Genomic DNA, 26760 nt, shown 5'->3' with positions numbered 1-26760 from the left:
AAACCAAATTGTGCTGATCAGGGGTTCTAAGACCCATAAAGAGTATCATAAAAGTATGAAAATGGGCTCTGCTACTCTTGCTTATATCTCTTGGAGGAACGATGAGTTACTCATCTGTTGTCTTGTTTGTTTTCTTTCCATATCCCTGTGTAAATATAAAATGATAGCATTTGTTTGGCATCTGAAAGCAAGCAGGAAAGACTGCCAAGGGTCAGAGGAGACTGGGGACCATGGGTACCCCAAGGCTATTGGAATCATCTCTACCCCATCACCCATGTATGGTATAGCTATGTGCTTTGACATACTGGCTGAGAAACTCTGGTTTAAAAAAACATATGTAGCTTCTATGTCCCCATTATTATTACTTTTCTTTTTTTTAATGTTTATTTGTTTTGAGAGAGAGCAAGAGAGCAGGGAAGGGGCAGAGAGAGAGAAGGATAGAGAGCAAATCTCAAGCAAGCTCCGCGTTGTCGGTGTAGAGCCCCATGAGAGGCCTGATTTCACAAACCATGAGATCATGACCTGAGCTGAAATCAAGAGTGAGACGTTTAACTGACTGAGCCACACAGGAGCCCCTATTATTACTTTTCTTAATAAATGTTCCAAACCTCTTAAATTCTTGCTGTGGGCTTACATCAGGCATGGAATCAAGGATCCCTAAAATAGTTTAATAGGGATATTAGCACTTCACAATCTTGAAAAGAAAGACCCTCAGTTTACATCAGCTTTGTACAAAAATCAGTCTCTTTTATAATGTTTATTTAATAAAAAGAGAGCTTTTCCTTTGTATCTGCAACCACGTTCATAGAATGTCAGAGGTTGGGGGTCACTTTCCATGAACTGCTTGCTGATTTTGAGATGAGCCTCTTAACCTGTGTGTAGCTATTAGGTTGGGTCCTTTTGATGCTCAACAAAAGCAGTGGTTCTGCCTTATGTTGGTCTCTGAGAGGTTAAATAAACCCTGTTGTTTCCATAGTGCCCATGAGTTATATTTGAAATTGGCTTTTATTTTTTTTTGTTCTGAGCCTATTCTTTCCTAATTAATTTACTGCTTTCTAATAGTTATACCCTGCTGGGAAAATACGTAGGGAAAACCTAAAAGGACTAAGGGAGAAAAGGTTAAAGCATTAATTTGACTTAAGAAGAGTATGTTCCTCATTCAATATTCACGACATTTGTTTTTACTTATTTTTCCTCAGGTAAGTTATCTCTCAAAGGAGGCTATTCTCATAGCTTCAATGGAGAGCTAATTTTGAAACAAGTCATTTTCTCTGAACTGAGTGCTGAGGTCTGCTTAATTTTTACAGAGGCATCCCTTTTCTCCTTGCTGTTGCCCTCCATATTTTACAATTACTCCTGTCTTAAGTCAATTTATGCTTTCCATGTGGCCCAGGAGGGGGTTAGCCCAGGCCCAGCTGTTTTTGATTTACATACAACTCCTCTCTCCAAAGTCTTGCCTGAAAATGGCCTCATCAAAGCAGGATAGCAGAGGCTACTTCCTGAACATAAAGTTGTATGTTTACTTCTAGGAAATATACCGATTTAAATTTCCACCTGCTCTTCCTGGATTTATAATATTTACCAAGGGCTTATGCATCTGTCCTGCCCACTCTTTGCTATTCCACTTGACTTACTTTTATTTGGCTTTAAGCAATAAAAGGTGACTAAGGAGATAGAAATGATTCATTTCTAGGTGCCATGAGGAAATGTGAGAGCACAGTTTTCTTCTATTTCACCAAAGATGAAGCCTTAAAAGTAATTTTTCCCATTTGATCATTCAATCCTGAAGATAAGCTTCAGGAAATATCAGCTGGTCAGAATTTAAGTCTTTTTTTTTTTTTTTTTTAGGGCAGTTTTAGGTTTACAACAAAATTGAAAAGGAGGTATAGGGATTTCCAACTTACCCCTGCTTCCACTCATGCATAGATGACCTCCCCCATTATCAACATAACTCACCAGAGTGGTACATTTTTTTTCTTTTTAACAAAGGGCGAATCTATACTAACACATCATAATCACCAAAAGCCCATAGTTGACCTTAAAATTTATTCTTTGTGTCGATTATTACAGGGGTTTGGACAAATGAATAAGGACATATACTCACCATTATAATAGCATATAGAATATTTCCACTGCCCTGAAAGTTCTGTTTTACCTGTTCATCTCCTCCTCCACTTCCCTCCACCCCTGGTAACCATAAATTTTTTATTGTCTCCATAGTTTGGCTTCTTTCAGAATGTCATAGAGTTGGAATCAGACAATATGCAGCCTTTTCAGATTATCTTATTTCACTTAGCAATATGCATTTAAGGTTTCTCTATGTCTTTTCATGGCTTGATAGCTCATTGCCTTTTAGTGCTGAATAATATTCCTTGTCTACATGTACCACAGTTTATCCATTTACCTACTAAAGGGCATTTAGTTGCTTCCAAGTTTTAGCAATAATGAATAAAGCTGCTATAAAGATTTATGTGCAGGTTTTTGTGAGCATAAATTTCAACTCCTTTGGGAAAATGCCAAGGGGAGTGATTGCTGGATTGTATGGTAAGAGTATGTTTAACTTCTGAGGAAATCACCAAACTGTCTTCCAAAGTGGCTGTACTATTTTGCATTACCATCAGCAATGAATGAGAGTTCCCGTTGCTCTGTGTCCTGGCCAGCTTTGGGAGTTGCCCATGTTCTGGACTTTGGCCATTCTAATAGGTATGTAATAGAACCTTATGGTTTTTAATTTGTATTTCCCTGATAATATATGACATGGAACCTTTTTTGATACATTTACTTGTTACCTGTATATCTTCATTATTGAGGTGTCTGTTAGGGTCTTTGACTCATTTATTAATCAGGTTGTTTGCTTTCTTATGGTTGAGTTTAAAGTGTTTTTAATATATTTTGAGTAAAAGCACTTCACCAGATGTGTTTTTTGCAAATATTTTCTCCTAGTTTATAGCTTGTCTTATAATTCTCTTGATATTGTCTTTTGCAGAGCAGAAAATTTTAATTTTAATGAAATACAGATTATCAATTATTTCTTTCCTGGATGGTGTCTCTGGTGTTGTATTGAAAAAGATATCACCAAACCCAAGGTTATATAGCTTTTCTCCTAGTTATCTTCTAGGAACTTTATAGTTTCCTGTTTTATATTTAGGTCATTATATAGGCCATATATTTAGATCATAATCCATTTGAGCTATTTTTGTGAAGGGTATAAGGTCTGTTTCTAGTGTCTTTTTTTTCTTTTTGCATATAGATGTTCCAGAACCATTTGTTGAAAGGACTGTCTTTGTTCTATTGTATTGCCTTTGTCTTTGTCAAAGATCAGTTGACTATATTTATAGATCAGCATTTATTTTTAACCAGTCCACAAAGTTTTCATCTACTCTTCTTGCAAAAAAAGTAGCATTGGTTAATGCATTGGATGGATATGAACATCAATAGTTTCAAAAAGTAGAGTTGGATGCTTTGGACTATAACTTTAATTTAGAATGAGAGCAAACTGATTGTGACCTCTGTTCCTCAATCGTCTCCATGATTGACATGACTGACCTTGCTGGCCAGGTGAGGAGCCCTTTCTATCAAAGCATGTTTCTCCATTCTGAACATGCTTGCTCAGCTAAACAGGATGCCCTTCCAAAAGATGGAAGGGTATATGATATTTATATTTTATTTCTCTAAATTAAATTCTTTCCCACCCATTACTTTATAACTTGTTGTTTCCTTTCATTCCTTGGCCTAATCAATGGAGGTTTTTAACCTGGAGTCTATGGAACTCTAGGTTGCACGTGAATAGATTTTAAAGGGTCTGTAGTCTTTTCAAAAACTATGCAAAATTTTGGGTCAATGTGCAGATGTTTATTATTCTGAGGGAAGGTGTCCATAGTGCTCATCAGATTCTTAAAGGGTTATGTGAACCCAAATGATTCAAGTCACTGTTAACAACTCATGTTAAGTTCTTTTTTTTTTTTTTAATTTTTTAATGTTTATTTTATTTTTGAGACAGAGGGAGACAGAGCACGGATGGGGGAGGGTCAGAGAGAGGGAGACACAGAATCCGAAACAGGTTCCAGGCTCTGAGCTGTCAGCACAGAGCCCGATGCGGGGCCCGAACCCACAGACCGTGAGATCATGACCTGAGCCGAAGTCAGAAGCTCAATCGACTGAGCCACCCAGGTGCCCCAACTCATGTTAAGTTCTATGGCTCAGATAATCCCAGTATTTCACAGAATTATATTTAGCACAAGGGACAATTAAACTGTGAAGTATTAATTCTTTATAATATGATTTATGTTTATGTATTTGCATGTGTGGATCTTAAATAACTTTCCTCTGATCTTCCTACTGAAAAACCTTGAGGCTTTGAAAGTTTTATCCATGTAAATCACTGTCATCACACCAGCAAAGTGAATCCTTTTGCAGTATCACATGATCTGGACACTGGGAGCTGAGAATTATGGCCATCTTTCTTCCAGGGCTCTGCAAATCTTCTTTTTATTTTTTAAATTTTTTTAATGTTCATTTATCTCTGAGACAGAGAGACAGAGCACGAACGGGGGAGGGGCAGAGAGAGAGGGAGACGCGGAATCTGAAGCAGGCTCAGGCTCTGAGCTGTCAGCACAGAGCCCGACACGGGGCTCGAACCCACGGACCGTGAGATCATGACCTGAGCCGAAGTCGGATGCTTAACCGACTGAGCCACCTGTGCCCCATGGGCTCTGAAAATCTTAAGTAAAATATTATTGAATTAAAAAATCTAATCGTGAAGATTATTAAAATCTTAGCCATATGTTTCCTTTTAATTTTCACATACACGTGGAATCTAAAAAAAAGAAAAAAATTAACCCCTAGAAATAATGAGTAGAAAAGTAGTTGCTAGAGGCTGGAATATGGGAAGATATAGAGAGGTTAGTAAAAGGAGACAAACATTCAGTTCTAAAATGAATAAGGTTTGAGGATCTAATGTATAACATGGTGACTATTGTTGATAACATTGTATTGTATAACTGAAATTTGCTAAGACAGCAGAACTTAAATGTTCTCATGGGGGAAAAAAAGATAACTATGTGAAGTGATGGATGCATAATTAACTCAATGGGGGACTTCTTTCACAATGTACATATATATGGAATCACCACATTGTACACTTTAAATATCTTACAATTTTATTTGTCAATTATACTTCAACAAAAGCTGAAAAAACAAAATCTTTAATTTTTAAAAATTCCTGATGTTGCAGAAATAAACGGAAATATATTAGTATTCCACTCTTATATTTAAGTAAAACCAGAAAATTAAAAAGAAATCCCGCATTGAAACAAACCAAAAATGAAAAGCTGCAAGCATCTTATACAAAAAAATGTATATCTCAGCACGAATAAGAGAATAGTTCATTTTAAAAACCAACAAAAATAAGATATGAAAATGTATAAATTATTTAAATTCTAGAATTGCTGTTTGTTCAAAAAATGACCAAGGTGATAATGGCTTTTACCTCCGGAGAGCTAGATTGAATATCAGTGAATCTGGTGCTGCCAAGTCTTCTTGGAAAACAAGACGGGTACATTGTCAACTGGAGTTGCTTATTCATATCTGGCTCTGGGAATGGCATTTCTGTCTTCAAATGGTATAGTGGTAGTCCTTCCAGGTCCAAGACTCACTTGTAGGTGACATGTCCAGAAACAATGTTTGTCTGGACCAGCTGCAGAGATGACTGGAGAGGGAGAGGCTTATATAGGACTTAGAAAGGACTTCAGAGTAGCCAGAAAAACCTGTTGGAGACATCCAATGATGGTCACTAAGCACCATTGTCCTACTTGGTAGTATTGCACAAAAGTACTCTAAATTTAGTGATTTAAAACAACCATTTTATTGTGCTCAAGGATTCAAGTCAGAAATTTAGGAAGGACTTGTCTAGGAGGTTTTCAGCTGGGGCCTCTCATATAGTTGTGGTCTGGTGTTAGGCTTGGCCTTTAATTTCGTGTCTGATGATTTTACTGGGACACACTTCCAACATGACTCTCTTCACATGGCTGGCAGTTGATGCTATTGTTGGAGCTCCACTGGGGCTGCCATATTTACTTATATTTGGCTTCTCCATGTGACTTGAGTGTCCACACTTGATTTGGCTTCCTCACAGTATGGGAACCTCAAAAGAGCTGGACTATCTACCTGTAGCTCAGGACTGCAAACTAGCAGGTAAAGGAAACTGCATTGTCTAAGAAGTCATACAGCACCACTTTGTCTGGATTTTGCTGGTTATGAGCAAGTCACTAAAGCCAGCTCAAATTCTAGGAAAAAGGACAAAGTCTCCATCTCTTGGTGAGGGGCATGTCAAAGAATGAGCAGACACATGCTAAACCACTGCAATCCTCTCTAGTGATTGGATGCTTATTCCTTGCTAACTGCAATTGAGACCTCATACTTTCTCATTTACATTTTTAAGTTTATTTCCAACTTTGTCAATAAGAGATCCACACCATCTAGCAAATAAAAATAGTCTCAGGGGTTCCAGAAGTCACCATTGTCATAGAGCTACTGATATACTTTTATAGTTTGTCAATGATCCTAACTTAAAAAAAATTTTTTTTTAATGTTTATTTATTTTTGAGAGAGAAAGAGAGACAGCCAGCCAGCCAGACAGACAGTGTGAGTGGGGAAGGGGCAGAGAGAGGAAGACACAGAATTTGAAACAGGCTCCAGAGCCTGACCCAGGGCTCGAACTCACGAACTGCTGAGATCATAACCTGAGCTAAAGTAGGATGCTTAACCGACTGAACCACCCAGGTGCTCCAATGATCTTAACTTTTAAATGGCATTTGTGGATCGGGTCAGAGTCATAATTATTTGGGGACAATTCCTTTCTAATATATTGATTTACACTAGTCTCTACATGCATCTTCTTATTCTCTCTTCTTTCCAAAGATAATCCCAACTTGCCTTCCTGTGCCTAAACAGCCAGGTGTCCATGTTGAGGATGGCTCTGCTGAGTTGGACTCAGTGATCAAGTCTTCAGTCAGTGGAAGCCAAAACCTACAGCATGGGGTAACTGAGGAGAAGGGGAAAGGGGTAGAAAAGTGATCAATGGGGGGCTGGATAGACTAATGAAGATGTAAATGAGAAGAACATGGGAGGTTGCTTACGGCAGGTGGTTTGGAACTTATTATAGCTCCTAGATCCTATTTTCATATGTATAAAGCTTATACATTTTATGACAACATAGCAAAATGACACCACGAATCCTGGCATCAGCTATTTGTGGCAAGTCAGATGAAATCACCAAGAATGACATCCTCTGATAATGTCACATATATTCCTCGCAATACTATTCTATACATACATGTATTAATGCTTCCATTTGCTGACATGAAGAGAAAATGACTCAAAGGAGCTGAAATGAGTCAAACAATAAGGAGACTTTTATCTGCTCCTGAAACTAAGACACAACAGTAACTGTAATTGTATCCTTCCCATACCTACATCCCATCTGTGAGATCTGACATTATTAACAGCATTTTTAAAATAGTGGTAAACATAAGAGTTACTACTAATGAAATCCTCAGATCTGATCATCATCAAGTCTTCCTTCACTCTAGTTTTCTTTTATTTCACCTTCTCAATGTCTTACTACATTGCTGCCATGCTGGGGGTTGAGATGGAGGTGGAGGTGGACACGTCAGAATGGTTATGTGAATTCCTTCATTGTCCAGCAATAGTTACTTAGCCTTGGGCCAAACTCTTCCAGATCTAGGAGATCCAGGATGGTCATTTCCATTTGCCCTCAGTCCATGCTCTTTCTTAAGGCATCTGGAACAGATAAAATGACTGCATTTCTTCTTAGATGTTCTCTAAATATCCTGAGAATTGCAACTGCTATTTTGAATCCCATAGAGCACCGCAAATTCTCCCAACTGCAAAACCTCATTAGAGACTTAGTTCCTGTCCACGGGTAGACTGATAAAGAAGGGCATGTGAACTGATACAAAAGGAAACGGGAGCAAGGCTAGAGGGAGGGGTGACACAAAAGGGTAAGGAATGGACAGAAGTCTACACTAGGGTATAGGCAGGACTGCTGTAGACTGCATGCAGTTCTGGGTATAGAATTCATTAGAATACAGTGTTCCAAGACCAGCCATGCAGCAGACTATAGAGGTGGAAATCGGAGCAATTGATGAAATACTGCTGGGAAGAATGTGGGAAAGGGATGGTAAGGAGTCTCAGTTTCAATTGCTTAGAAAAAGGCTTTTAGCCTCATTGTTTTCTACACTGCATATATAATTGACTTTTGGCCTCATTTTACATAAGATAAAATGCTTTTCAAAGGTCCATGATCTCCACTGTAGACCAGTTTCCTAGGGCATGACAGAGAAGTCAGATCCCAGCTCAGACACCTGAAAGCTATTAAAATCCAAGGCAAGTTCTTCACAGTTTTGGTTTTGTTTTGCTTTGTTTCAAGGCAAGTTCTTCATTGCAGCGTGTGTATCTTCCTAATGGGGGCATGTTCTATTTGCCTCACAGGGTTGTAGGGAAGTTCCTTGCTCATATAGTCACACATTGGTTACACTTGACTGGGGAAGGGGCTTGGGGAATTGGAGCCATTCAGTTGTGTAGAAGGAAAGGGACTTGCGGCCCTTTGGATAACTTCAGCCTGTTGCATTATGGCCCATTAGGGCCCCCCATACATACCATGCAGAGGTGAGTGGGCAAGGGTTGGTCTGAGAATCCTCTCACAGTAACTTTCTCTAAGCTGCCTCTTTCCTATTATCATCTTTGCTCTCAGCTTGAAGCCTTAGACCTTCCCACTGCAGATACCATAGATTAAAATGTAAAATATAGGCGTTTCCTGGTCCAGGAAACTCATGCATGGCCAGGAGCAAGTCAGGGAGGATGCTTCCCAGACCAGAGGCCACATGTGGGAACCAGGCTCTTTGGGGCCAATTGACAAGTCTGCAGTGGAGCCCTTTACAAGGCACTGGCCTTTAGCCACCATGACATGGGTATGAGCTAGGCTTTTTGCACTGGGAAATCTAGGTATTTGACTTTCCTTTCAGGAATCTGAGCCACTGCTTTTCCTTATGCTTAAAAATTTCTATTAATAAAATTACCAAAATATTCTATGAAAAAGTTGGATTTGGCAGAAAAATAGATTTACTCCTTGGTCCAGGTGCTTAATTTTAGATACAAGTATATGTAGATTCTCTGTACATACACTCAAAGAGTTTCATATATATATATATATATATATATATATATATAGACACATTTTTTAATGTTTATTTATTTTTGAGAGAGAGAGAGCACGTGCGCAAGTGGGGGAGGGGCAGAGAGAGAGGGAGACACAGAATCTGAAGCAGACTCCAGGCTCTGAGATGTTAGCATAGGGCCTGATCTGGGGCTTAAACCCACAACCTGCAAGATCATGACCTGAGCCGAAGTTGGACACTTAACTGACTGAGCCACCCAGGCGTCCCTATATGTTTATATTTTAAAATATAGTAAATACAGATCTTTTACTTAGGAATCTGTTATTTTTAAAGAAAGAACTTGACCAGTGTTTGTTGATTTTTCCTTTCCTGGGTAGAAATTCTAAAGAAATTCTATAAAAAGTCCATATCTTGTAAACTGAATGTGAGATTTATTCTTCTGAATGAATGAAATACAATTAGCAGGGTTACTTTCTTCTCAGGCAAAGCATGAAGGAACTGCAAGAGATTTAAAGGGAATTGTGAGGAAAGTTTAAACAGGAGCCTTAATAACAAATTTAATACTACTTGCATCTAAGGAATATGATTCAGAATTGTGTAGCTTTCCCAAGACAACCAGTAAAAGTGTATTAGGAAAAAAAATACAATATTTTCATGACATGTGATCCATGTTGGCCTCATATAGCCCTGGATTTTTGTGGACATAGGGGAGGAAAAAGAAAAGCAGACAGTACTTGGGCCTGTGGAGAATCATAGGAAAGCAAGAGTAAAACACTTTAGTTAGATCTGATTGTTAATACAACCAAACAAGAATAGGAAACGTACTATAGGTTAATTAGGATTAATGTCTAAGATCTGGTAAAAAGTGAGACATAAATGGGGAAACAAAATTTAAGGCCACTGGAAAAAAAAAGAAATATTATTTCAGGGCTGATTTACTATGTTTCTAGTGGGTCCGCAATGGTGTGGATTATTTTTATATAACCCAGATAATATAACACAATTCTTTTTTTTCCCCTCAGAACCTCTTCTTACTATGTAAGATTTTCCGCATGTGAGGTCCCTCACTGGGTTATAAAATTGGAATGTAACTGTTAATTTTAGTTCGATGTCTCTGTGAAATGCATTCTGCTATCCACACGATATTTCTCATTTCTTGTTCCTTCAGCTTTGTGTATGCGTAAAACACACCATAGTGGAATTGCCTGTTGAATGCCAGCACATTCATTTGTACCTGAGGAAAGAAAAAAAAATATGGACCATCACTTCTTGGGAGCATACTACATTTATGAAGTAACATTAAGCTACAGACTAACTTGTGTTTGTGCGGTGCTTATTTGTATTTAAATAGGCAATGTCCAAAATGGGTCAAATAGAAGAAAACAGTAACAACCCATGAGGTTCTAAAGGGAGCATTAATGTCATTCTATAGATAAAGGTAGACAATAGTAGTTTTAAAAAGGCAAGTTTAAATAAATAAATAAATAAATAAATAAATAAATAAATATAAATAAATACAAAGTAGGTTTCTAGAATCGCAAGACAAACTCCAAATCTGAGCAGCACTGCTACCACAAAGATAACGAAAATCTTGGTGTTTGTGTGGAACTTTGCAGTAATATAGTTGGCTTTTGGCCAGAGGCTTGTTTCACTTAGGTAAACTGCTTTTCCTTGGCCACAACTTTGAACATTTTAAAAAGGTTTGTAGGCTATCTAACTGTCCTCCATGGCAATGTCACAGGCCCCTGGGATTTGGAATGAGTGACATTATGAGCTTTCTTAAGATGCTCTGCAGCAACAAGACATATGGTTGAATTGTTTTGTTTTGTTTTGTTTCTGCAGAAGGTAGATCAGTAAAAGAAAATTTTCAAAGAAAATTTGTTTAACTGGGGTGAAGTCTGAAATGGAATAATTCTTTTATTCTTTTCCATTTTGAAAAAAAGGATGAGAGGTACTGAGTCCCTCGTGCAGCTCTGAAAACCTCAAGCCAAGTATTCAGGAAGTGGATGTCCTTGCTTGCAGGAACAGACACTTATTTTTCCTGCCAAGGGCAGCTTTCTTAACAGCTTTCTTTGAAGCACTTGTGCAATAGTGTGGAATTTTAAAAATATCCCTAAGATATGGGATAACTTGCATTGTTTTTACTTTTTTCTGTGACAGGCACTAGAGAGCTGTTGGAAAATGTGTACAGTAGGACTTACAGGAAGGGTCCCGTACTGCTTTGTGGAGCCAGCCTTACCCTAAAATTTGGATAGATTTTAGGGTTCTCTGTCAATCAATTAAAAGGGAAGAGCCAGTGGTTTCAGAGAAATGAATAGAATATACCAGAAAAACTCTCTAAATTTGGGAGACCTTACTATCCCCCTCAAAAAAAGACCTTTTTGTTGAATGGTTTAGTAGCCCAGGAATTCACTATGAATGGATTAAGTGTTCTGCTTTTTAAGAAAGAGAATCATCTAGACTCTCTGGATGGATTTCTATACAAATAATTAGTAAGTGTTGCAATTGTGTTCATAAGCTATATTATAACCGTAGACAAATCCTTCTTGAAGAAGGAATGGATCAGAGAGTAAGATGCACTTAACAGAGTGTACAGCATGAGGATAGTCAATATATGATCATGGGAATGTCCTAGCTCTGATTCTCTGGTGAATTATGGAATTGCTGCTTTCCTTGCAGAGCATCACTATGCACACTATGTGTTTCTGGGTAGGACAATTGCACAGGAAGCCATCATATGAAAACCATTGGCCTTCCAGGGATGCTAATACCCATTTGGCCATCAAACTGTGAGTGTGTTTAATCAAGTGAACTGATCAACTGTAAAAAGACCCGCCACACACAAAAAGAAAATCCGAAGTAAGAAAACATCTAAATCCCAGAGCAAGAGAAAAAGAGAACATAAACTAATAGCATTTCCATTTATATCATACCTCACGCTCATAAAACACATCCTCCAACGTCTTTCCTCCACTGCCATCACCCACAGCCTCAAACAAAGGCTTATATACCTAAAAAACAAAAAGATTATTTTAAACGAATTCTCATTTCTTATATATGAGGGTATTTTCCTGGCTATATAGAAAATGACGTATCTGTCTGTTCTAAAAAATCTATCCAGAAGGGCTGAATGGTTTTTTGTAGGATTTTGGCCTCCTGAAAAAATACCCCAAAAATCCAGATAAAAAAGTATGGATGGAATTCTAGCCATTGGCTTATTCAGGTCTTTAGAAGAAGCAGCAAATGCAATTGTACTCTCAATGTACATTGGATGAGCTATTTTCTACATTCAGTTCTTAGGGCTAGTTGGGCACATTATAGAGGCTAAATGAATGCTTGAGGTTTAACCATCACAGGTTCATGGGTTCTTTGGCATGGCAGTTGATAAACTTCACATGGAATTTCAGGTGTGGAAGGGGTGGAGATTGGGGAAACGTTCAAAATTTAATATTATGCTCAAAACCTTCTTGCAATGACATGAGATACTACAAAGTTTTATGCAGTTTACTGGCTTCTCTTTTCTGGAAGTCTTCAGAAACCCATAGGAAAAGATAAGAGTGTTATTCCAGTTCTGGAAAAGTTACCTGGAGGAAATCATGTTTCTGTAAATTAGAAAGAATGGAATCTGGGGATGAGGTATAGAACCTGGATGTGGATTAAGGGCAGGACATAGCAGCCTTCATTCCAGTGCCTATTTCTGGCCACTGAAAAGGTATAAACCAATATGTCCATATTCTCCCTTGTATTTCCGGTAGACATTCTGTACCTGAGCCTGTTTCCCCAACGGGCACTTGAAAGGACTACTGGGTCAGGCTATTTTATATAACTTTGACATGAGCTCACATATCCAGAACACTGCACCAGTCCCTTGGGGAACTTGCTTTATCAAGCACTTCAAATGAAGTGCTCAAATGACTGCTCCTTGGAGATTTAAACAAGTACTTGCTTGGCAGGAACCTCAAAAAACAAACAAAAAAAAAAACAACAAGTAGTATGGGTTAGAAACTTCAAGTATTTCTTTGGGAGACACAGTTACAGAATGACATTGCTTTCTACCTTACAAACATTATAACTGCTTTAGATAAGATGTGTAATTTTGATGTGTGAACTTCTAAAGTACACGTGATGAAATAGCATGAGGCTTTCAGGGTCCCCAGTGTGGTCACGTACTCCATAATGGTCTGCTACTCTCCTCATCTGATCGAAGTCTTCTGCTTGAGCCAACAGGCGCAGCCCCTCAGGGTACAGCTTGCCACAGGTCGGGTAGAGGGTCTCCCGGTCGTCTTTGCTCAGTTCAGTGCCAAAGGAGTTAAGAGTGATGATAAAAGCACGTCTGTCAGCCTCAAACTGAATTTGCAAAGACATAGTATCAGCAAAATCTAACCATGTACTAACTGCTGTAAACAGAACCCTAAGTAGACAAATTTATGTCCAGAGTGATTTGCTCTCTGTTCTGGATTTATGTCTAATTTTAATACAAATATGTGTTATTAATATTCCCTTAGTCTCAATGGAGTAATTTTGCTTCCCAGAAAAGGATCACCTAGTGATAATAGGTTAGGACTCTTGAAACCCCACTAAACTTTAGTTCCCAGGAACTCTGCAATTAGTTACTCATGTGTCTCTGTCACATAGGCCACTAGAGTCTAAAATATCTCTTCCATGAAAATGGGAATAAACCTACTTGTTGGGGTCTGTTCAAGAATAGGACAAGATAATGTAAGTGGAAGTGCCTGGGGGGTGTTTGGAGCAAAAAGTACATGAAATAAATATTAACATCTCTTTCTGGTTATTGATGTCAGTAGGATTTTTTACATAATGAAACTTTATGCTATATGCCATCTGTTTATACTTTTTAAAAATGTTTTATTTATTTTGAAAGAGAGAGAAAGAGAGAGAGAGAGAGAGGGAGAATGTGAGTGGGGGAGGGGCAGAGAGAGAAGGAGGGAGAGAGAATCCCAAGCAGGCTCTGTGCTGTCAGCGCAGAGCCAGATAGGGGCTCGATCTCATACACAGTGAGATCATGACCTGAGCCGAAATCAAGAGTCAGATGCTTAACCGATGAGCCACCCAGGCACCCCACCATTTGTTTGCTCTTTAATAGTTTTGGTTTTCTTCTTTAAAGTCCTAGGTTGGACATCAATAAATCTAACTCAGTAGCTAAGAATTACATGGCCCAGGACAAGTTACCTTTCTCTCTGGCCTCAGTTTCCTCACTTGTAAGATGATAGGGTTTGACCTCATGACCTTTCAGGGGGGTCACGTATGCTCATGGCCTGCCTTTGTGCTCAGCACCACTAGGCAACGGAGCAAACAGCTCCATGTCAGGCCTATTTCCTGTAACCACTCTGTTTTTCTTGAAATTTCTTACTATTCCTTTGGTCTCCATGTTTCTTCTATCTCTTGGTTCTTCTCCTACCTCTTCTGACCATTCCACCTCAGTCTGTCCTTTCTGGGATCCTCTCTGCTTATCATGGGAGTTTATCATAGTGTCCTTGAGCTACAAAACTCTACATTCCTGAAACACCCTGCACTTGCATTCTTTTAAAATCTGGAAATTCTTTCTCTCCTACTCCACTGTAAAATCTTTGAGGGAAATCATGTCACTCTTTTTATTTTTTATTTTTAATATCCAGTGCCTGGAAGTGCATAAGAAGATCATTGAATCTTCAATGAATCTTCATTGAATCATTGAATCCAACAGGATGGTCTGTGAGTCTCTTATTTTCAAATTTCTATAATATTCTCTACAATGTTGCTACTCAAGGTGTGTTTCATGGTTCAGTAGCTTTGATGTCACTTGGAAGCTAAAGTTAGAAATGCAGAGTCTCAGGCCATAGTCCAGCCCTCCTGATCCAGGGCTTACATTTTAACAGTATCCCAAGGTTATTTGAACGAACACAATAGCTGAAATAAATTGCTCTGCAATAGCCTTTGATCAGTGTACTTTTGACTAACGAATCTAGACTTGCAACAGATTTTGCTGGAACTCTTCTGTTAGAACAGGTGTTTCCTATCAAGAGGGTGAGCTTTAGTTCCTTCTGATCCTTCTGATTGATCTCATGGAAAGCGTGGGTGACCCAGAAGCAGGGAGTGGCCTCATTTGGAAGCAAAGGCAGCTGCCTCTGGCCACTGAATGTCACCAGTCCTAGCAGTAAGTTTAGACCTTCCAGGGACAGGAGAAGAAATGTAAGAGGGAGATTTCATGGCAATAAGAAACCTTGAAATAAAAATTAGAGCAGGAGGAGCAACAATAGAGCCAATTGTCCCACATGCCCCTCAAGGTGCTTCCTAGTTCTAAGATGTTGGTTTTTATTCCTGTTTCCCCCCACTTTTATTGAGAAATAATTGACATGCATTGCTGTGTAAGATGTTGGGATTTTCCAGAGAGAAGTAGGGTGGGGCAGCAGAACTGCAGATGGCCCCGCAGCAGAGGCCATTCTGGAGGAGGACGCCGCGTGAAGTTAAAGCATGACATTGTGGAGGAATGGTCATGGCTCAGGCACTGGGAAAGCAGTTGAAGAAGAAGAAGAAGGCTGGACAGGTAGCTAGGAAGAGAACAGGAAAGGCTTCGCGAAGAAGAAGGCTGGACAGGTAGCTAGGAAGAGAACAGGAAAGGCTTCGCGTGCCATGCCAGGAGAGGACTTTGGTTGATACAATTGGTTATCTGAAACACCACACACATTCCAACTTCTTGTTCTTGTAAATACTTCTTCCCTCTGCCTACAATGTGTGTACTTCATTCCAGAACTCTCCATGTTGAAATCTTACCTACATTGAAGGGTCCCATTAAATGGCTTTTTTTTTTTTATTTTTATTTTACAAGAAGTCCTTCTATTTCCTTTCCAATTGGGTATGATTTCCTTTGACTCCTTATTATACTTCAGTTTCCCTTTTATTATAACCGTCTGTATATTTACCTCAGCACCCTTTTCTAATCTAGAGGTTCTTTGTGTGTGAGGGTGTGTTTTCTTAGTGAAAAGGACTATAATCTTGGAATTGTAAAAGGGCTATCCTGTGTTTGACCATCCCTAAGCAGACAGTTTGACACAGCATCTGATTATGGAAGAGTAAATGGGGTGGTATTAGATTTCACTTAAGCCCTCTCTGTCATTTTTAGAGGGCTGGCATCCTGTGTGGCATAGAGGATGCCAGATGTCCTATGTCCTTTCACCGTTCCTTATGCTCATTCATTTTAAAACCATAACTTATTTTTTGTTGTTGTTGCAAAAACTAAGTGTACTGTTGACTTATTCAAAGTCATTATCACTTGCACATGATGGAGTTGGGCTGATCACACATTTTTGCCGGTTCATCATTCGAGGAAAGGAATACCTTGTGGGGGCAGTGGGTGGAAGAGTCAACAACAATGGAAGAGTGAACTGGAATCAAGCCCGGCCCCATTAGCATGTGTACTAACCAGGGAAGATGAAACAAACTTATTCATCTGTGCTTGTTTTTCACTGTTTCATTAAACATATAGATTGTCAGGAGAGCAAAGACAAATAATAAAAGGCATAAAGGCAAACAGTACATTGCAGTGTATTTCCCTTGACCATAAGTCAATTTCTTTTTTTTTTTTTTTTTCCCCACAGGAACTCACAAGCTTGTAATTAGGTCAAATGTTTGCATGCAAGTCCAGGTTAATGCTCTCTTTCACCATATTAAGTCTTTTTCAGTCTCCTGTCAACCCAGATTAAATAAGAACATAGATGGAAGAATGTGATAACTGAGGTGCTCTAATGTTGCACAAATAAAATGAGAGGTAATTACATGATCTGATATATTTATATAAATCTGAAAAATCTCTTCCGATCATATCATTAGACACATTATAATTGCATGCTCTGTGTAACTAATACTTCAGTGTAATGTATAAAGGTAGTTGAGTGGACTTTTATTTTTTTATTTTTAATTAAAAAAAATTCTTTAACGTTTATTTATTTTTGAGAGACAGAGAGAGAGACAAAGTGTGAGCAGGGGGAAGGCAGAGAGAGAGGGAGACACAGAATCTGAAGCAGACTCTAGGCTCTGAGCTGTCAGCACAGAGCCCAACGTGGGGCTTGAACTCACGAACTGCAAGATCACAACCTGAGTCAAAGTCAGACACTTAACCCACTAAACCACCCAGGTGGCTCAAGCGGACTTTTATTTTTAACGCAGCTTAAAAAAGAACCTAATCTAATATGGTAGTATCATGGGTATAGGAAGGGATAATGAGAAAGAACACTGGGTATTATACAGTATTTTGATCAAACCCTTCCAGTGACAAGGATTCTTCTACTATGCTGTCCTTTCTGCATTACTGAGGATTACAGAGACATAATTCTTATCTATTTTTGATTTTTATACCACATGCAGTATGATCTTGCTTATGAATTAGTACTTACTTTTATACAAGAATTGTGAATGCTAACTTTAATGTATAAGTAAAATAGTGGATGAACATAGAGGAACCAGAGAGAGGCTGCCTGAGTTCAAATTCTGACATTACCACTTCTTAGGTGTGTGTCATCAGGCGAGTTACTAGCTTCTTTGTGCCTCAGTTTCCCCTTCTGAAAAATAGATGCTAAACTCCCATCTTGTTGTTGTTGTGCTGTTTTGAAGTCCAAGTGAATTCATGTACATTAAGCACTTAGGATAGCATCTGGCACATAATACACGTTAACTATTGATAATGTCATTGTATACCTCTTGAAATGTTCTGAGTTTTGCCATAGCTCTTATTGCACATAGTTTGTGGGTATAAAGCACACAAGCCATTTCTAAACCACAGGAATTATGCCATGTTGAAATTACACTTTTGAGCCATGGATAATGTGGCTTCTTATAGTGTGGCTAGTAGTTAAAAATTTATGACAAGGAAGGGGAGTGCTTCTTAGGGCCAGCAGATTACTTATGTTCAGAATGTCTGAAAGAGACTAGCTCACTTTCTGACATTTAGTATGCCATAAAAAAATGTTATTTATTTATCAGTGCCCACTTCCTGTGTAATATAGATAAAGGCAAAAAAGAATTTTTGGAGCTCTCCAGTGATAAATTTTTACTTCAAGGACTGCTTTTGCTTGAAGAGTTTCAACAGGGGATAGCAAAGTATCTTCAACTGTAAAATTTTAAAGATTAAATGTTTTGAGGGGAACTAATTTTATCATATGCAGTTTCAGAACATTAGGTTAAAATACAGCAGGTGAAGTTATTCAAGTTTTTTGTTTTTTTCCTTTTTTTGCTATAGGGCAGTTCTTACCAGGCTTTTCTTTCTTTCTTTCTTTCTTTCTTTCTTTCTTTCTTTCTTTCTTTCTTTCTTTCTTTCTTCTTTCTTCTTTCTTTCTTTTAATGTTTTTTAAAAAAACTTTAATGCTTATTTTTGAGAAAGAGAGAGAGACAGAGAGCAGGAGTGAGGGAGGAGCAGAAAAAGAGGAAGACACAGAATTCAAAGCAGGCTCCAGGCTCTGAGCTGTCAGCACAGAGCCCAATGCATGGTTCAAACTGATGAACTGCAAGATCATGACCTGACCCAAAGTTGGACGCCCAACCAACTGAGCCACCCAGGTGCCCCATTACCAGGCTTTTCTTGAAATCAGGTTATTGAACTATTTAATCTACCTACCAATGAAGTCACTGTGACAGATAATCTAATGATTAAGGATATTCTTTAGACAAAACTTAGTTTCACAGGACAAAGCAAAGGGCTTTTCTAAGTCTAGAATGGTACCGGCCTCCTTCCTCCACCATTTTGTTATTCTTGTGAAGCCAGAAAAAGAGATCTATATGAAACACAGTACAAAATATGCCCAGCATGTTCCCAGATCCTTCTGATCTCTGAGATCAACATGTGTGAACAGGAGGATCTCTGAGCACAGATGAAATCTGATGAGAAAGGGAAATTAAGACGTTTATAGCATCAATTAGAGAGGTAGAAAGCAATGGGGGCATTTGACAGATAATTAAGTGAGCATGCCAACTGTGAATCACCTAACCCCAAAAGTCTTCCTAACCAGAGCTGGAATGCCCGAGGGTTGTTTGAGTTTCCTTTATTTTAGGATTTATATAAGGAACAAGGCCCAGAGTGGACTTTGGTTCCAAGTTGTGAGAATTCCCAGATTCCCAGTGTTCCCTCATTGGAGGGAAGTTGAGTGATTATTACAAGTACTCGTATTTCACCAATTGTTAATAGTATACCAAATTTTTAACTAATTATAATCTATTCATAACACATAAAAATGAATCATGACCAAATTTTGTAAGCATTTTTCTTTTCTAATTCCAAAATAACTTTTCAATGTAGAAAACTTGCAAAATACCATTCTTAACTGAAAGCATCAAATGATATATATAATAAAATATGTTGTTTATTTTATTTTTAGATAAAGGAGCTTCTAAGATAAAGAAAGATAAGTAGGACTATGCAAGTGAAAAGTGTGTAAGCATATTATTTGGCACAAAGAAATTCAAGGACTTTCTTACCTCAAGAATGGGACACATGATTTCTGCTGTGACATCACCATGATTCTTACAGAATTTATAGAATGCCTCGAGGTAAGACTTAAAAAGAAGAAAGATCATAAAACAATAAAATAAAGATATTTTCCTTTGGAAATTTGTAGATCAGCTTTTCATGGCTTATTAAATACTTTAATGGAGGTTGAATTACTTGTCCCATAGGGCAATATTTTATTAAAAATTTGGTACAAGCTTTCACAATGAAGTATGTTGCACAGCTTTAAAAAAGAACAAAATTGTACTTATCATACCTTATGATTCCTTAACAAGCACTTTTTTTTGCATGGTTCTTGGGTTTATTTCACATGATTAATGTTTGGTACTCTAATAAGAGTGCCAAACTCTTTTATGAGCTCAACAAATAATTCTAGATTTGGTCCTGTGCCGACATTTAATCTCTCTTGGTGCTCAGGAGACACGTTTGGGATGGCTTTGAACATGGAAGACACATTGGAAAGTCAGAGTCTGGGCTGTACAGTTAGACTGACTGTGTTTGAATCCCAACTCAATCACTTACCATTTAACTGACTTCTGCCAAGTAAATCTTTCCTCTCTATGTCTCAGTTTTCTCATATGAGGAATGGGGATAGCACATAGTTTTGCTGTGTGGATTAAGTGAATTAATGCCTATAATTTACTTAAAACAGTGCCTTCTGTTAGCTATATCTTAAAGATGGCTGCTCTAAGTCCATAAGTTTCTTTATAAAGAGGAAAATTGCCCGCAACACAATGCTTTTGAAAGGACCTTATGTTTTAGCATAACCAGTTATGTAAATGGCATGACAGTAAATATTCCTTCAGTTACTCTGTGAGAGTGTCTGTCCAAAGATGCTATTGTTGTATGAGTGTAAATGGACAGAGTTTGCTCAGTGCATATGACATAGAGCTACTCAAATGGTGGCAGCATAGACAGATAGCTGGCCAGATCATGCAAGGTGGTACCTATGTTGTAGTGTCCAGGAGTTGGTCATCTTCGTATGCTGCACACTGTCAGTAAATGGACAGGTTAACTGTGAAACTCAAAGACTCTATAATAGGATTAAGGATAGAAATGGATGCTACATGACACAAGGCTCACTATGTATGCTGGGTTTTGTTTTGTTTTGTTTTTTTAATTTTTTAAAAGATTTTATTTTTTTAAGTTTTTCTTAATCTTTATTTATTTTTGACAGAGAGACAGAGCATGAGTGGGGGAGGGGTACAGAGAGAGGGAGACACAGAATCCAAAGTAGGTTCCAGGCTCAGAGCTGTCAGCAGAGTCCGACGCGAGGCTTGAACTCACGAACTGTGAGATCATGACCTGACCGGAAGTCGGTCACTTAACTAACTGAGCCACCCAGGCACCCCTAAAGATTTTATTTTTAAGTAGTCTCTACATCCAACACGGGGCTCGAACCTACAACCCTGAGATCAAGAGTTGCGTGCTCTATTGACTGAGCCAGCCAGGCACTCCTATATGCTGGTTGTTTTAAAATGGATATGGTTCATCTTGCTCATCTATCCACCCACCTACCATTCACCTATCCAGCTGTTACCTTTTGTGCTCTAGGCACACCAGGCAAGGAGCTGGGAATACAGAGAAAGATGGGCGCATTACTTCCTCTCAAGAATCTTGCTGCTTCAGGGGAAGCTGACGTGTATGTATTTAACCAAAAGACCAAGACTGTAAAAGCTGTATTCCAACCATGTATAGCTTCATAATTGCAGAAGTTGGCTAATGGGCAAAGTAACTTTTAATAAAGAACTCTGGTTAAGATGTATTATGTAAAAAAGAAAACCGTAGTATTTTGGGAGACACTTACCTTGTACAGTTTATTGCGCAGTAATTCAATATTCAGTTCATCTAGGGTATTTTCAGACATGCAGTCTTGAAAGAATGGAGCTGAAAGTGGAAATTATCACACAAAATAAATTCATCAAAAGCATGATTATCAACTATGGAAAGACTTCCTGCATATACCAATCTGTGCTCATTCCTGACCAGGACACTGTGGAGTGGCAATCCACAGACTGGATAAAGCTACCAGTAATGGTGACAGTGAGAGTGATTAGTTATTTAGCATTTACTCAGTGCAAGCTGTTCACTAAACATTGCATGTATTTGATCCTCACAACACCTTGGACCTGTTCACTTTATGCCTTACTTTTTGAAGTGCCCCTACCCCTCATCTAATCGTAATATTTATCACTTCCAACCTCACTATATGCTAAGGATTGAGCTGTGCTAAAACTGTGTCATATTTAGTTTTCAAAACTCTGTTATACTAAGATACTATTGTTTTTAAAATGAGGAAACTGAGATGCACTGAATTGCCCCAAGTCACCATGTTGGGACCAGACAGAGCCTGGAATCAAACATCCATGATTATAGGCTTACCCTCTTTCTTTCACACTCCCTTAGCACCACACATTTAATGACACCATTTTTTTTTCTTTTTAAAATTTCTGTTTTCAACAGCAACTATTTTGACAAATGATCTACAGTGAATTGCTATGAACTGCTACTATCCAGGTTTCCTGACAATAATGTATATAAAATTATCCCATTAGCATTTTGAATGCTAGAACTATTATCAGTGCTACATTATAATGAAATTAGCATTTGTTTCCTCATTGCTTCAGGTCATTTGACAGGCACCCCTGAGCGTCTCAGAAAAATGGCATTCCTAAACTTTCTAAACAAAATGTACACAGCCTTATTTAGACAGAAATTTAAAAGGAAAGGATAAGGAATTAATCATATAGAACCCAGTTAGAAAATTAATTTTTTGAAAAATGACAAGTTCTATCATTTATTTACTATGATCTGGTACAAAGTACAAAGGTGTGGAGGTCGAGAGGTAGTCCCAGCTCCTACTGGGTTACAAATGGATCTTATGTGACTCTAGGAAGGTTACTTTCATTTGTTGCCATCTGAAAAATGAAGGAGCTGAACTAGATGATTCCTTAATGTCCCTTCCATGTCTATAAATCTGTATAGTATGATATTATATTCATGGAGAAAACAATGAATTGAATGTGCATTTTTTACTGACTATGATGATGTGCACACGCAGCTATACAACTGCTTATGCATTTGTACCTAATGGTGTTTCAACCAGAACAGCATTGAAGAGGTCCGAAGGTGTCTCAGCAATGTTGACTGCTTCCATTTCTGTGAAACGGCCCAGTGGGTGGCACTTCACCAGAATTTCTTTCACAGATTTTTTTTGCAATGCACCGTTCATCAATAGAATCACATTGTCTATCATGTAACTGCACCTGGTTTAGAAGAAAGAAATCAATTGCATGAGAATAAGAAGCATGCCACCAGTAAAAAAAATAAAAATAAAAAATAAATAAATAAATAAACAAAAATATAGGTCAGGCATATACTTTTTCATTAAGGAAATATAGGAGTCTCTTCTTATTTTAAACTTTGGGGTTTGAGAGATGTGAATGGGGTAAAATATCTGACTCTCTGGGATATCATAGTTTGAAAATCAACGTTGTAATAACTAACTAAAGCTAAATAAAACCTAGGCTGGTGGAAATTTGCAGAAAATGACCCCTACATTGTAATTGGTGAACGTGGTATGAGGGTGAGTGTGAAATTGTGTGGTTTCTCAGAGTGGGCTATGGTCTTAAAAAGTTGAGGAACACAGACCTGGAGTATTTCACTCTATCTTAAAAACTGACTATTTAAATCTGTAGTAAAGCCCATCATTGAGGGGTGCCTGGGTGGCTCAGTCAGTTAAGTGGCCAGTGGTCTTGATTTTGGCTCAGGTCATGATATCAAAGGCAAGAGACTGAGCCCCACCTTGGGATCCATGTTGGGTGTGGAGCTTGCTTAAGATCCTCTCTTTCTCTCTCTCTCTCTCTCAAAAAAAGTCAATTTCCTGCCTGTTAAAAAAAAAAGCCCGTCATTGATTCAAAATTAAAAAATTTTCATTAAATTTAATATCAAAATATTTAATGTTTGTTTATTTATTTAAAAATTAAAATATTCTGTATTCTTTTCCTCCTATGAGGCCAGGTAGTGAACTTTCTAGCCATTTTCTCCCTAGATCCCCAAGAGCCCATAGGTTCATATTTTATATGGTTACATGGCTAAATATAAGCTCTGCCCAGGATATTGTGGATGCATATGCTTGTTCAATCATGTGCTCAGCACCCAAGATATTCCAAGCAATGAGGTTGAGAAGTAAAAGAAACACAGTCCCTTACTTCACAGAGAATATAGTTGGAGGGAGGAACTGGACAAAGAATCCATTATAGTAAATTGTAACCAAGCACAGATGCTAGGCAAATTATAGTGTAGTGAGGGGATTCAGAGCTGGGCACCAAAACAGCCTGGGATGGGACTTCTAGGGAATGATATTCAAGCTGAAACTTGCAAAATGAGTAGGAGCTATCCAGGCAACAGTGGCTAGGAATTGAGGAAAAGAGCACTTCAAAGCAGAAGGAAGTGTATGTGAAAAGCCCCAGAGAAGAGAATACAAGGAGTTCTCTGGCTGGAGCTGGGCACTGGAGGTGGGGCTGTGGCTGAACAAGCAAGGTTTTGACAGACAAAATGAAGAATCTGGGTGTGGGGGGTGATGGAAGATACTGAATGCCTTCAAGCAGAAGGGGGTGTTATGATTTATGTAGAATAATGATTAAAACAGAGAAGGGTAAACAAACAGATAGTGAGGTGCTTTACAAAAGTTACATCATTTAATCATGATAACAACACTGTCATGATAACAAGGTGTACTGTGATTATCTCCATTTTACAGATGAGGAGCCAGAGGGGCCAAGTAAGGTAAAAATCTCACTCATGATGACACAGCTAACAAATGAAAGAGCTGAGGAACTCAAAAGCAGTCTGCTTCTGGGATCTTTCTCTTAGCCTTTATGTTATGCTGTCTTTAGCAGTCAAGGATAGTCAAGAATGACACATAGGTTTCTAGGTTTACAAGATCATGGAGTCATTTATTGAGATGAGAGCATTGGAGGAAGAGTAGGTTGTTGTGGGAGCAGATGCTTTGAACAGAATGAGTTTAGATGCCCGGGAGATATCCAAGAGGAGATGCTAAGTAAGCTTCAGAAATATGAGTCCTGAAGACAGCTGGGAGCAGACATTTGAGGGGGGTTTGTGGGGGTGGAGGGTAGTTTAACAGTGGAAACATAAGTCTTGGGTATGGTTGGGATCACATCCTAGAGTGCATATAGTGTTCTGCCCTGAAAACCCTGGAGAAACTCAACATTTGAGGACCTCGATGGAATCTCAGAAAGAATGACCAGAAAGGAGGGGGAAAACCAGTAAAGAGAATTCTACAAGTCCTAGGAAGAAGTGGTCAGAGCATCAAAGGCCACAAGAAACTCAAGGTAGACATTGAAGTGTCCATAAGATGCAGCAATTAAGTGGTTATCTGGCAACACAGTGAAAAAACTTCCAGTGGAGTTTATTGGTGGAAGGGACACGGGAGAAGGTGGCAGAAATGTGATCACGTGTGTTTAAAGTGAGTGGGAAGTAAAAAGGTTTAAAAAGAAAAGATTTCAAACAAAAAGTTGACCTTAAAAGGGGAAGACAGTTCAATGGAAACCCAGGGGCCAAGGGGCTTTGGATTTTGGTTTTTGTTTTTTTAAGATGGGAGAGAAAAGAACGTGGTCCAGTGGTGAGAGGAAGAAGGGAGCCGAGAGGGTGAGGTTTTGAATCAGGAGAGTGAAGGGGCAGCCAACTGAGGAGCTGAGGTTCTCCAGGTTTGACAGTGACGGGACTAACCCCTGCCACAATTCAGGCTTGAAAAGTAAATGAATAAAAATAAGCCAAGTCTCTTAGAAGCACTGTCCCTGGAACGTGGCTGCAGTGGTCACAAGACTTCCTGTGCAAGAGTGCATTTCCCGCTGGAAGAGAATCTCCTTCATTGTGAAGCTTTGACAGTTTACCCCAATAAAAATTCCATCTGAAGAAGTTTAGAAGCAGGCAATTATCCCTTTATAAAAGGCACATGACTCTAAAGTTTCTTCGCCTCCCAAACAGCAGTACTAAATTTAGACATTATAGAATTTTAGACTCCTTTTTATCTCTTGAAAATGATATTAAAATGGAAGTGCTTATTTAACTGTCCTTTTATGGCTCAAAAACTATTACCTGAGAGGGGAATTGCTAGCACTTAATAACCCTTAGCAGGCTCCAGACATTTAATTGTTCCCCACAGCACCTCTGTAATGTAAAAGCATATGAGCTGCTAACATTCCCAACTTGGAGAGGACTATTAGACCAACGTTGACAGGCAACCAATGTCAGTGCTGTAAGGATTTAGGCGACATGTAACACTCAAGCCTTTGCCTGTGCAGTAGGTGTCCTCATGTGTGTATTGAGTTAAACTTACTTTCTTTTAGGGATGTCTGGTTGGTTTAGTTGGTAGAGCATGACTGTAGTATCAGAGTCATGAATTGGAGCCTCACATTGGGGGTAGAGTTTGCTTAAAAAAAATCTAAAAATTTAATTTAATTTTTTTTTTTTTTTTTTTTTTTTGCTAATAGTCTAAGCCCTATATTGCAAAGAGCAGGGCTATAGAGGTTGGTTTTATTTCAACTCATTATTTAAATGGTCTTGTTTCTAAGATGGAACAGTAGCACAGTTTTCCTAGTTGTTCAGGAAATGAAGACAGAACACAGCACTTGGTCCATGGCAGGGGGCAGAAGGGAGAGGACTTCTTTCCTGTCCCCTCCCTCATCCCCATCACACATATGCTGGTATATAACTATCATTGGCTCTCTGGGGTGGCAGGGGGATTGGCATGCCTAGAAATAGTTTATATTCTCCAGACTCTAATCTTTATAGACCTTCAGGGCCATGCATACAGTGATATAGTGGTAGGGAATAAAATCACTGCTGATATTGCTTGAGTAATTTCTGAGCTTAAAGACACTTGGATGTTCACCTAGTTCAATGTTCTCATGTTTTAGATAGTTGTGTTCATAAGTAGTGACAGAGCCAGGATGAGTTGGGTTAACTTTTCTTCTACTAGTAGTCTAGACAAACATCCTCATTTTAGCCCCCTCCTAAATATTTTATTCTATAACTCTGATATTG

At 38.6% G+C, this 26760-nt stretch overlaps 1 protein-coding gene across 2 annotated transcripts in view; it reads right to left on the bottom strand.

Annotated features, from left to right (window-relative positions):
• Nucleotides 1-5387: 5387 nt before the first annotated feature.
• ATP6V0D2 (ATPase H+ transporting V0 subunit d2) overlaps nt 5388-26760 on the bottom strand; it is a 47705-nt gene continuing 26332 nt past the window's right edge. The window contains exons 3-9 of one of the 2 annotated variants that reach the window (XM_042923672.1): nt 22780-22958; nt 21500-21579; nt 19662-19739; nt 13368-13544; nt 12131-12208; nt 10233-10431; nt 5388-5765 (exon numbers count right to left, since the gene is read on the bottom strand). In XM_042923672.1, coding sequence (XP_042779606.1) covers nt 10270-10431; nt 12131-12208; nt 13368-13544; nt 19662-19739; nt 21500-21579; nt 22780-22958 — 754 coding nt within the window. In that variant the 3' untranslated portion in view covers nt 5388-5765; nt 10233-10269. Of the gene's footprint in view, nt 5766-9556; nt 10432-12130; nt 12209-13367; nt 13545-19661; nt 19740-21499; nt 21580-22779; nt 22959-26760 lie in introns of those variants that run through there. The other variant, XM_042923671.1, reaches the window with a different exon arrangement.

The sequence above is a fragment of the Panthera leo genome, chromosome F2 (genome assembly GCF_018350215.1).
Source record: "Panthera leo isolate Ple1 chromosome F2, P.leo_Ple1_pat1.1, whole genome shotgun sequence".
Lineage (NCBI taxonomy): Eukaryota > Metazoa > Chordata > Mammalia > Carnivora > Felidae > Panthera > Panthera leo.
The sequence above is the reverse complement of the archived record's forward strand: the minus strand, read 5'-3'. Positions and strand labels throughout refer to the sequence as shown.